Source organism: Psammomys obesus, unplaced genomic scaffold (assembly GCF_907164565.1).
Source record: "Psammomys obesus unplaced genomic scaffold, mPsaObe1.curated_primary_1811, whole genome shotgun sequence".
Lineage (NCBI taxonomy): Eukaryota > Metazoa > Chordata > Mammalia > Rodentia > Muridae > Psammomys > Psammomys obesus.
The window spans coordinates 13,744,075-13,756,834 of NW_026596101.1; the positions used below are offsets into that span (position 1 = coordinate 13,744,075).

General features: G+C 44.8%; 1 protein-coding gene and 1 long non-coding RNA gene across 2 annotated transcripts in view; one reads left to right on the forward strand and one right to left on the reverse strand.

Moving 5' to 3' along the window:
• The window catches only part of Rybp (RING1 and YY1 binding protein), a gene marked incomplete at its 5' end in the record, with an annotated part of 53,904 nt that extends 49,742 nt beyond the window's left edge, over nt 1-4,162 (forward strand). The window contains 1 exon segment of the mRNA XM_055628585.1: nt 271-4,162. Coding sequence (XP_055484560.1) covers nt 271-523 — 253 coding nt within the window.
• Nucleotides 3,036-9,972, reverse strand: LOC129692266 (uncharacterized). Its single transcript, XR_008722665.1, has 3 exons — nt 7,817-9,972; nt 6,198-6,307; nt 3,036-3,097 (listed from the first exon to the last, which is right to left on the reverse strand). It is a non-coding gene; the product is annotated as an uncharacterized LOC129692266 (long non-coding RNA).
• Nucleotides 9,973-12,760: the final 2,788 nt, after the last annotated feature.

Below are 12,760 nucleotides of genomic sequence, written 5' to 3' on the forward strand. Positions count from 1 at the left end.
CTAAGCAATGTTGATTTTAATCATAGTCAAAAGCCCCAGGGTTTCTGCATACTTACAGACTTTAGGCTGAGGAAGAGGGAAGGAGGCGCTAGAGGCAAGGCTACTGACCTTTTAGATCATCGCCAGGTGGTTCATCATCCACAGTCAAAACTTATTCTGGCCAATGCTCATTTCTTTTATTGCAAAGTGGTCAGTACAGCTGATGGGCAGCTTAGGACTGTGGGCTTGTGTGGATGCTGTCACTTAAGTGGCTCCCTTGGCATGTTTCAGGCCCCGGCTGAAGAATGTGGACAGGAGCACCGCACAGCAGTTGGCAGTAACTGTGGGCAACGTCACCGTCATTATCACAGACTTTAAGGAAAAGACTCGCTCCTCCTCTACATCCTCCTCCACAGTGACCTCCAGTGCAGGGTCAGAACAGCAGAACCAGAGCAGCTCGGGGTCAGAGAGCACAGACAAAGGCTCCTCCCGCTCCTCCACGCCAAAGGGCGACATGTCAGCAGTAAATGATGAATCTTTCTGAAATTGCACATGGAATTGTGAAACTATGAATCAGGGTATGAGATTCAAACCCTCCACCTGCCCATGCTGCTTGCGCCCTGGAGAGTCTTCTGTGGACGACCTTGTAGTGATGCTACCAGGAAAGGTTCTGCTTGCCGTGGGCATCTGGCTACCAAGGAATTTCGTACCCTGACAGTTACTCTTGACACTTTTATGTATTCCATTGTTTTATATGATTTTCCTAACAATCATTTATAATTGGATGTGCTCCTGAATCTACTTTTTATATAAAAAAAATCTGCTGTGCACAATTTTCCATGTACATTACAACTGGTTTTCTGTTTCTGTTTTGTTGGGAGGGGGGAGGGAACTTTTATTTATTGTGTTCACAGACTCCATCCTGTCAGCATATCCTCTTAAATTTAGTTCTTTCTTCCAGCTATACTCTGTACTATCAGTTTTGATATAACTATATATATAAATATAAAATTATATATAAAGGGTTATTTGAAACCAATCCATGGCAACGCTGGTGCTTGATACACTGTGAAGTGAATACAACATTGAACAGTTGACACAGATCTGGGACAGTCCTTCTATGAAAGTGCTGAAATATAATTAAAATCAGTCTTACATGAAGTATGTTCCAACCTACGTGGGAACTTGACTCTCTCATCTGTCTTTTAAGAGTACTGGATGGTATAAAAAAATATATTTTTTAAACAATGTGATCTCAAATTTAAAGACTGCTCCAGATAGCCTGCATTTGCGATGGAATAATTGACAAATCACAAGTGGTTCAGTTGGAGGGCTTTGACCATTCAGAAGTAACAAAACTAGCTCCAGAATGCCAAGTATTTGTGTAAATTATGGTTACATGTTAACATTGCTGTTTTTATTAAGCACTCATGAAAATATGGTGTTCTGTATCTCGAATTCCGGCCTTTTTCCAGACCTCTGCTCGTGCCTGAGGTATATCTAACAGCTGTCTCTTAGTTCTAGGGTTACGGTAGTGCATTTTTAATCCACACCATCTAGGGAAGCAGTCCTGTGTCTACTTCCCCTGTGATACTGCAGTGGTGGATTTTGTGATCATGGTCCGATTGCCCCTTTCCCACCCCCACTCTCCAAATCCTCACCCTACCAATGCAGTTGTTAGATTTTTTTTTTTTCTTCTTTTTAAAACTTGTTATGGTTTCCTTTATTAAACAAGGGTTATCAACCACACTTCCTGACCTGACACAGAGACCTTGAGGTCTCTGGAGTCATTTCTCAGCTCCTTGTGTGGAAAAGGCCTTGAGGGGTGGGTACTTGAGTGAGCTATAGGGAAAGCTCACTTCCCAGGAGATTGACCAGGTAGTCTTTATCTTCTCAACAAGAGAAAGCTTGACTAAACTCTGTTTTCAGTTTTTACCATTTTGGGGGCTGAGGGATAATTGAAGATCACTGATAAAAAAAACTTATCACCCCATCTCATCCCAATTTTGGGTGGGTCTGCTTTGCTCTTAGATTCAGGATATCTCTCCTATCTGACTTTACCTTCATATCCACTGAGTTTGTAGTACTTAAGTCACTTTAAGCATGAGAACGTGGTGTTAACCTTCCTTTATTTTATCACACTCTAAGGACTCATGGGAGAGCATGTAAGAAAACCACATCTTGGTGTTAAGAACCGGATTTGCTTAATAATAGAAGTAATTTCTATCTGTGGAGGCAACAAGTTAAGAACATGAACAGCTTGAATTGAGTAGCCAACAGGAACGGTTCCATTCACATTTACATTAAAACCAGTCATTTGATGCGCCGTAGTTCTGTCCGCAAAGGCAGTGCTATTTATCAATAGGCTCCTGTTCTCAGACGCATGGACAATGCTCCCTTTTTAAAACAGTGCTTGTGTCTGGGATGCAAGCTGTACTTACCTTTTTAAATACCTTTTTAAAGTATTTATTAATGAACCAAAGGAAATCAGGTGCTTTCTGTAAGCATCAGAATATATAATACATAGTGATTTGACTATGAATTTTAAATCCACATTTTAATATTAGTGGGGTATTGCAAAGACATTCCTTCTAAAGTTTTAATATTCCTTTTATTAAGGGTCTCAGGGAGGGTTAATTAGTCAGCCATATTTATTTTCCAGAGGTGTAAGGAATTGCTAAGTTTTTTAATTAACTTTTTAAAAAAATTTAATGCCACCAAATTCATGTGGATTGCACTGCTCTTTGAACCAATAAGTGTTGGTATGCACTTTGTTCAGAAACACTGTGTACTTTTTCAAAATGAGTTTCATGTAAAGTGATTGGACCCCCTAGATTAGTGGAAAAGGCTGATTTACCAGCTCCTCATAGGCTACTAATTCATTCATTGCCAGTGTCTTGGTTTTTCAGTTTTGCCTCCATGATAAATTAAAGAATGAGGAGAGGTGAAGGGAGGGAAGGGCCGCTTCAGATGAGTGGAGTGAACTTGCCTTGAGGTAGAAACCGCAGTGGTGGAGTCTAAGCAATCAGATGCTCCTGGCCACCCTGCTCAGCTGTCATGGGCTCTGTTGGGGTGAGAGGTGGTAGGTGCTACACGATGACATCCTCAGGCATGCATTCTGGAAATGGAATTCCTGTTAGCTTCCTGCATTTACAGTTTGCCCTACTCTAGTACTCAGTAGGTAAAAACACTAGTGTAGCTTACAAAGAGACATTGAGAGGACCAGAAATACTTGGTATTCAGTGGCACAGAAAGCAGATTAAAACAAAAAGCACAGTGTTAAGGCTTACAAGTTTCCCATATGTTTAGTACATGCTCTTTCACACTCGTGTGCACACGAGAGCTGACCTGACATGTTCTGCCCGAGTCATGCAGTTGGGAGGGGGAATAAAAAGACATCTTGACACCCATGAAAATATTTTAATCAAAACCTTTCAGTTTGGATCTGGATGCTTCAAAACATTGGCAGAAGCTTCTGTGAGTTTAGCTCCACCAAGATGTCTCGCCTGCCTTATGAAGACCATTCTCAGTCTACATTTTTAAGCTACCGTATCTTAAATTATTGAGAATTTATTAATTGCTGAATATATAATAACCTTTGCTTGTATGTTACCGAAAATGGTTTAAGAGCCAACATTTAGAGTGTGACAATGGAGCTGAACAGTTTCTAACGCGCAAGCAGTTCTGTTCTTGTGTATGACTTGTAACCTTAATTTACTGTGTAAAGATGGTTACATTATTTCCTTAGCTTTGTTTGTTGGAGACAGATAGCGAATGCTTGTTAAGTATGTCAGAACATAATCTTCCCTTGTGAACTTTTGTTAATGTCTTATACGAGCTCTATTTTCCATTTGCCCAGAAAGATGGCTTGTATAACGCTTTGGAAGTTTCTGCTCCGTCCGTCTTAGCGCTGACAGTCTGTTAGGTTTGTTTTCTCTTCATGCTAAAGTGTCGGTGGTTTTGTGAACTGGTCAGAAATTCACAGGTCTTAAATGTTTGGGGGAAATTTATATTGGACACTGCTCTTTGTCTAGCAAATAAAAGATGTTAATATATTCCTGTTATTGGCATGTGCACGACTATGTTATTAGAAGCCACTTTATCATTTTCCTGCTTTAAATAGAAATGTCTATTTATGAATTCTGCTTGTAGTTTTTTCACAAATAAAATAGTAAAATTTACATTGGAGATGATTTTTGTTGTTCCATAGATTTTAGCCCTTAGAAAAAGCATAGTTCCATTTTTCCCCCCACTTGTGAGATGTTTCCACTGGGGGGATAGAAAGCACATTTCCTTCAGTACTTGAGTTACCACAGCTGAAGTTAGAGTTGTCTTAGTGTGCAGATCACATAGTACAAGAAAGAACTGAGCCAATGAATTATCAAAATTTGGAAGAAAGTAATTATGTCTGTGTGATTTTCAGATAGACTGTGGTGATGTAAAGGAAGGAACTGGAAATGTGTTCAAGTGTTGGAAAGCCCTCAGACAACCCCTGCTCTTGCTCATTAAATCTGTCAGGACCAGGTGGAGTGGAACACCTTGTCTAGGCGGCAATCCCCAGCAGCAGTGCTGGGTGCGGAGCTGCTGCTGCTGCTCCCGCCTACCTTGACGATTCATCCGGATTCACACTCCTCGTCCGCTTCTGTGCTTGAGCTGGCACTCGAGAGTGCAAATGGAGTCTTGCCTTCAAGAAATGCTTGCCCGATGGAGCAGAACAATTCTCTGTCCTCTCCTCCCATGCCTTCCAGGCCCTTTGTGGGCATGCCTACTAATAGTGGTAATGGGAACACTTGTGTGACTAGAATCTCCCGTGTGCCATGTTTGAGCACTAAAGCAGCAGGAAGAGTAGATCATTGACCTCATGGCCTAAGAGGACAAAGCTGCAGCTCAGCTTTGTCATCATGGACACCAGCTGTCCTGACCTGAGAACTTCTTGCCAGGTGTGTCCACAGTGACGAGAGTCGATTGCTAAGGGATTTGCACAAGGCCGGAATGGTGTTAAAGGCGAACAATGCCTGAACAACCAACTCTTTCCTAGAGCAGAAGAAGCCTGTTGCCCCTTTACCCAGACCTTGGCACCATGGAAATAAAAGCAGGGAAGATGTAGAACCTTCCTGGAGGGAGGCAGCCTGGTACCTTCAGTCAAGTCCATTTTGCTTGACATTGAAGGAAGCCACGGCCTAGTCTGGTTTTACAGGAAAGCATCTGATTTTTTTTTTAGACCATAGGCCTACCCAGGAATACAGTCTCTGCGGGGCCCAGGCAGACCTTGGAGTGAAAGGTACACAGGTAGTCTCCCTAGCACAAAAGGGGGTGATTAGAGGGGCTTTATAAGGTGTTGGGTTCTATGGCTTTAGTTTTGGTCCTGCATTTACAGGTTGCTAGGGGCGAACAGTGGAGGTAGAGAGGACCATAGACTTGAGAAAAGCCTACTGTGTAGGTGCTTTCTTAGCCCTATGTTTGGTGCTGGCAGTTGCGTATCAACAGCCTTGTACATGGCAGATGAGTTCCACTACTTAGCTGTGTCCCATTTTTTTAAGGTTTTATTTTTTTAGCTGGTTTTCCAGCAGATTTTGAACTTTGATCTTCCTCCTCTGGCCTCTTAGAGTATCTAGGATTTGAGGCCTTTACCACCAGACCCAGCTACAGATGCCTTTGACCTTGACCTTCAGGGCAGGCACATAGGCTGCTGGAGCTTCTCACCATGTGCTCATTGGAGACATAACTAGACAATCACTTTTTCTTTTCAAAGCTGAATCCATAACCAGACTTCCCAACACAGACACTGGTAACCCATGTTCCCCTGATGTAGAACCCATTTTTGATCCCTGTCCTGGACAGAACTCACTCAAAACTTCTGAATCAACATTTGAGTCAACTGAAGCTAGACATCCAAGGAGGCCAGCCAAGAGGCTAGGAGGATTCAAGATGGAAAAAAACTACCCAGAACCTCACTCTTCAAAGAACCCGGCTCCCTGTAGAATATAGCCAGATCGGAAGAGTCCTAGTTACTGCCAGGATTGAGCTCTGCAGTCTGAAGAGCAGTCCCAGACTCCTGATCCGAAGGCCTTGCAGTCCTGAATGCATCATTTAGTCCTGATCAGGACCTATGCAGGCTACATGGCCCCTGTTCTGTCAAACTCAGCCATAAATCATAAACCAGATCTGATACTGACTGGATGTCACTCCTGAGGAGTAGATGGAGCTGAGAGACTTACCTCCAAGGATTGAATGGTCTTGGGCAAGTCAGCCTCCCAGGCATATTGTCCTTGCTAAGACAGAAGGTGCAGTCTGGCCTTGGTCGCTTGCCAGGTCAGTAGCTGATGCCCTGCGAAGTGACATTAAAACATTTCTAGTAACGGGGTTTTCTTTTCCTGAATTTCATTCTCATGTTCACTTACTTCACTGATACAAGAGTTTGTTTTATGATTGGTTTATTGTGCTTTTTAGCTGGTACTATTTTTCCTGGCCCAGAGGCAGGACCAGTTGGTTCAAGGCCACGAATAAATAAGTGAAATCCAGGGGTGGCTTTGACAGCTGCTCTGTATTTCTGTGGCAACAGTGTTATACCCAGTGTGGCTTTCCATTAAAAGTGTGACTTTTCAATGATGTTCATTGTCCCATTAATATTTTGTTTGATTGTCAGTGTTCCTGGTTTTACTAGTATATATCTGTTGAACAAAACAGGTTTTGTAATGACCTTTTTTGGGACTTTTTTAATTTTTTTTTTTAATTTTATGTGTATTTAGTGTGAAGGTATCAGATCCCTTGAAATTGGCGTTACAGACAGTTGTGAGCTGCCATGTGGGTGCTGGGAATTGAACCCAGGTCCTTTGGAAGAGCAGACAGCACTCTTAACCACTGAGCCATCTCTCCAGCCCCTTGGGACTTTTAAAAAATTAGTTTTTAAGTTTTTGGAAGTTTCTTATATATAGTGTGTTGTGCCCCCACCACTTTTATCCCTTCCCATTCCTGCTGACCCCTTCTGCCCAACCCCTTGGCCTGTGCTGGTGGTCACAACTGTTGTGTTCTAGTGATTGCCACAGCCACGCCATGTCTAAAGGACATCATTTTATAGTATTCCTTTCCATCCTGTCTGCCTCAACCTCCATGTCTCCTGGCCTCTGGGTATAGCAGCAGGTTGTATTTTTGTTTCAAGAGCTCCTGTACTAAACTTCTTCCCAAATGGTCCCTCTTCTGTTTGTGTGTGTGTGTGTTACATTCACAAATTTAACACATTTCTCTCCATGTGAGAGAACATGCAATGTTTCTTTCTAGGTCCAGTTTATATTGCTTAACATTACATCCAGTTCCATCCATTTTCCTGAAGATGATATCATGTCATTTTTGGGAATGAATAGAACTCCCATTCTCTTACCTTCTTTTCCTCTTCATAGTTCTGAAGGGGAATTAGCAATCTAAGTACCTGCCATCATAGAGCCATGGACGTTTAACCCACAGGAGTTGCTGAGGTTTGAGCCCAGGGTTTCATGAATGCTAGGCAAGCACTGTACCAACCAAGCCACCTCCCTGCCCACCAGTAAGATTTTTATTAGAACAGTAACTGCCAGAGTATCCAATTGTCGGAGAAGTCCTGCAGAGAGAAATCCATTCCCATTTCTTCAACCTGCTAGTTTTAAAGCAATCAAAACCACCACCTAGGTGCTCTCCACGCATTGTCCTTGGTTGGGGTATCATTCTCTTCAGGACCTAGTTTTTTTGGCTCTGTTGGTCTCCTTTTAGGTCCCCTCCAGGTCTTTCTGTCTCCCCCTTCTTTCATTAAGATTCCCTGCACTCTGCCCAAAGTTTGGCTCAGTCTCAGCCTCTGCTTCCTTACCTCGATCAGTAGAGTCTTTCAGAGGCCATCTGTGGTAGGCTTTTGTCCTATTCCCTGTCTTCTGCTTCTGATGTCTATCACATTTGCCCTTCTGAATGAGGATTGAGCATCTTCCAGGGTCTTCCTTGTTTAGCTTCTTTAGGAGTATAGATTTTAACATGTTTATCCTATATTACATGGCTAATATCCATTTATGAGTGAGCGTATACCATGTGTGTCTTTCTGCTTCTGGTAAAACCCTGGCTCAGATGTAGCCTTCAAGTGGGGTTCCTAGTAAGGAAAGCAGGGGCTTTCTCTGGCATGAACTCAGTGGTAGGCTCTCATCACCTCCCCCCTGGGGGGTGCAGCCTTGCCAGGCCACAGAGGAAGACAGTACAACCAATCCTGATGAGACCTGATAGGCTAGGGTCAAATAGAAGGATACTAGGGGAGGGGCATAGGGGGAGAAGAGGAAGGGAGAGGGGGATTGGGAGGAGATGAGGGGGCCACAGCAGGCATACAAACTGAATAAATTGTAATAAACTATATGATGCTGGGGAAGGCTTTAGTGAACAGAGCCAAGGCAAACTTGTCCAGCCCAAGTACATGGAGGAAAGCACTACATCTCTGTGATCTTTGCTTTGTGGGGTGGTCAGATATTTGCGAGGCTTTATGACCTGCTGAATTCTTGCCTCCTGGCAGATGTTCAGAATATGCTGGTTGTCTGCTCTCTTGAGCTGTCAATGAGGCCCTCTGGACACTCTCCTTTTGGTCAGACTGCAGCTTAAGTGAGTCCTTCCCCACTCCACAAGCCTTCCTGACAGCAGGTGAGAGAGATGCTGGCCCCGGGCCACGACTGTCCACCTCATTGCCTGTGAAAATCCTCTGCCACCTGAGACCTGACTTCTGAAGACTGCTTCAAAAGGGAAGAAATGTTAGTCTTGGGGAATCCCACCACCATGAAGGCAGGTGGCTCTGTGGGGCTTGCCTTACCCCAGGGGAAGGTGGGAATGTTAGCAAAATAGTGGAGTTGGGGTGACATGCAAATTCAATGGGTATTTCAGCATCAAAATCCGAGGTCTCAGAAGGACCCTGTTTTTGTCTGTCTTTTGTCTGTCTCTCCAAGTGCTTCTGTTAGGAGGTTCAAGAATGGTTGCCGCTTTTGTACCTGCCACTGAGTAGATGGAGAGGGAGAAATATTAGTTAATCCTGACTAGGCTATGATGGTTCATGCCTTTAATCCCAGATCTTGGAAGATAAAAACAGGCAGATCTTCATGAGTTCAAAACCAGCCTGGTCTACAGAGCCAAGCTTCAGGACAGCCAAGGCTACAACGAGAAACCCTGTCTTGAAAAATCAATTAAAAAAAAAAATTGCTAAAGAAAATCATCCCTTGCCCTCTTGATGTTTGAGTTCATAAAACAAACTCAGTAGCCAGATTAAAGAAGAAAATCTATTTTAACACCATGCTTATGTATGGGAGTATGACAGCAAACACATTCCAAGAGGGACCTCATGACTGATTTTTATGTAGCTATAAGGAACAGGCTTGGGCTTCAGGGAATTACTGAAGACCGCTATGGGAAGATGAGGGGAGCAACACAGTGAGCAGGGGTGCTCGTTGTGTCGTTCTGTCGATAGAGTCAGTCCAGTCATATAGATTGTCCCTCAGAACTAGGAGTGGTGGTGTATGCCTGTAATCCCAGCACTTGGGAGGTGGAGGCAAGGAGGATCAGGATGTCAAGGCCAGCCTCAACTATAGACTGAATTCTAGGCTAGTCTGGGCTATGTGAAACCTCTACAAAACAAAGCAGGACCCATGGGTATAGTGGCAGCCCAAAGCAAAGTCTGTGGTGTCAACCTTCAGATTTCCCCGGTGGTATGATTACTCCCTTTAACCTGCTGAATAAGATTCTCAGGCAAGGGACTTTTGACAATCCAGGCCTGTTTTAGAGACTGTCCGTAGGTATGATAATCTTGATTGTCAATGTGTTAAGATTCTGAATCACCATGGAAACACCACACTGGGCTTGTCTGTAAGGGAGCTTCTGATGTGGGTGGAACCATCCTGTGTCTGGGGTCTTGGATGAACACAAAGGAGAAAGGTATCCCTCTGATTCTGGCCCCCTGGCTGCAGACACATGTGGCCAGCTGCCTTAAACTCCTTCCAGGATGGACTTCCCCCAAACCGTGAGCATGAGTCTTCCCTTCCTCGGGTTGTTGCTGTTTTATCATAGTCATGAGAAAAGTAGCTAATCATTAGGTAAGTAGGGCAGGTTAGAGAAGGGCCTCCCTGAGCTCTCTTGGACCAGCAAGCTGTGCTGAGTATGCTGTGCAGGCACCAGAATGTGCTGAAGACCCTGCCTCTTGTCCACAGATGCATCTTACTTTGGCACATCGTTCTCTAGGTAGCATCAGTGAGCTTTCAAACCCACTCTGTTTGCCAGTGGGCTGTGGGGGTCTAAGCCCAAGAATCAGATCCGAACATTCTCTCCAACCTTCTCCTCCCCTTCTAGAACTGCAAGATCTACAGATCCACAGATTGCTGGCCTTATGGGGAATTTGGTTGGTTCTTAATTTTTTTGCAACTTGGTTTGGTATTTGGCTTCCTCAAGGCAGTGGTGACCCACACCATCTATTTTCCAGCTTCAACTATTTTCTCAGTGTTTCACTTCCTTTTCCCCCCGATCTGTGGTTTTATTTTGTTGTTTTGTTTTGCTTTGCTTTAAAAATAAACAGGGTCTGGAGAGAGGGCTTCATACTTAAGACCCTGGCTGTTCTTCCAGAGGACCAGGGCTCAATTCCCAGCATCCACGTGGCAGCTTACAACCATCTGTAACTCCGGTTCCAGGGGATCTGATGCCCAAGGCTTTCACAGGCACTAGGCATGAAACAAAGGAAAATCCATCTTTACCTGAAAGTATTAAGATCTGTTTTTTGTTTTTTGTTTTTTGTTTAACTAATACTCACTTTCCTGATAGTGCAATAGGCTACACATGGTAAGAAACTTTCAAAACCTGACAAAGAACATCTGCGTAAGACCCACAGACAGCATCACTCTGGTATCAAAGACTCAGGACCAGCGCATGGAGGAGGCCCATTCTCACCAATTCTCTTCATCTCAGCTAGGATTCTCGCCAGGAAATCAGGTAAGAAAATGCAATAAACGCCATCCAGATGGGGGGGGGGGGAAGTAACATTGTCTGTCCTTAAGCATGACTTCATCTTTTACATCCAAAGTCCAAAGCATTCCCAAAACAAATAAACCCAACCGTGTCATGCAAACAAACATGGCAACAAGTTTAGGGAGGCTGCACGTTAGAAGAACAATGTGCAAAAACCCATGCATTTGCAGTGAACACAGTGGGAACGAAACGCAGAAAGATAAATCAAAGTGCTGGGCATGGTGTCACACATTTGTAATCCCAGTGCTGGGGAGGAAGAGATGGGAGGGTTGCTTGAGGGGGCAGGGGCGTGGGGTCAGTATTGCTGGCCGGCCAGCCTAGCCTACTTGGTGAGCTGCTGAGCAACAGGACAGTGAGACTTTGTCAAAGAGAAAAAAAAAATGTGGACAGCTCCTGAGGAAAGCAGCAGAGGCTCTCTTCTCTCCAGCATGCAGTACACGTACACACGTACACACACACACACACACACACACACGCTGAGGAACACCAAGCAAGCCCACGCTATACATGCTTGAAGTGCTGTCTGGGTAGTCTCAGTTGCATGGCCCATCTGGGAGGCACCTACATCTGGGGTCTGTCAGAACCAGAGAGCAATTTCACTAAGCCTACGCCCTTAAATGTGGAATTCACGGGATCCTCCTGGAAAAAATGAATCCAAAGCTTGCAACAGGGGACCTTTGGAAGTTGGGGGTAATTAACCTTTCTGTGTAACGTGAGCTTTCTCAGCTAAATGGAGGGGAAAACTAGACCAATTTTAATAGCGAACAGATTCACGGTCGTCTCAGTTCCCATGTGCTGTACAGAGCTGTGGTTGCCACATGTGGTCTGGTATGTGGGAACAGCCACGTACAATACCCTACTGGGTCTCATATTGTGTAGCCCAAGCTGGCCTGAGACTCAGGCTGTATTCTTAGCTAGCCTAACACAGCGCATCTCATGCTGTCTTTATCACTATGGAGCTCAGGCTGGCTTCACACTCACTCTGTAGCCCAGGTTTCACCCAGACTCTCACTCTGTGGCCTCAGAGTGAGAACTAGTGTGATGCTCCCGCCTCAGCATTTCTAGTGCTGTTGTTACAAGCTGGGCAAGCCACCATATCTCCTCTCAAGGCCCATCCCATTCCCCCATATCCCCTCAACCCCTGGAGATAGAGTTTCTCTGTGTAGCCTTGCCTGTCCTGGACTCTTATTTGTAGATCCGCCTGTCTCTGCCTCCCTGATTGCTGGGATTACAGAGGCCGGCTGCCCATCTCTTTTTGACTTTTCTCTTCTCTGTGACAAGGCCAGGCCTCGTCCTGCTCTGCTGCCTTGGAGGCAGCCTTACCACTTTCCCAGCACAGTTGTCACAGCAAAGTCCTGGCTTTGTCCCTGTTGTCATTTTGCCTGTGACCTCATGTGCTCCTCTGCAAGCCATAATTGAATTCACATTTGATCTGCTTGACCTCCGCTTCACCAGAACAGAGTCCCTGGTGGACAGAGCTCTGGGAGCCTATGAGGTAGTAAGAGTAGCCACCTGCCCTCTGGGGCCCAAAGAGGCCTCAGGCCAGTCTCATTTGATCTGTCTGAGGTTGAAGAGGCTCTCTGCCTTCCTCTGTGTTTACTCGCCAGGACTGCTGTGAAACCTGGGTGGTTAAAAAACACAGCTGTCATCAATTGTCCCTGCTTCTGGAAGCTGAAGTCTGACAGAAGGGCTGGGTCCCAAGAGGCTACAGGAAAGGAGCTGTCCTAGGCCAGTCTCCTGTGGCATAGATGGACATCTTGTCCCCGTGACTTCACACTGT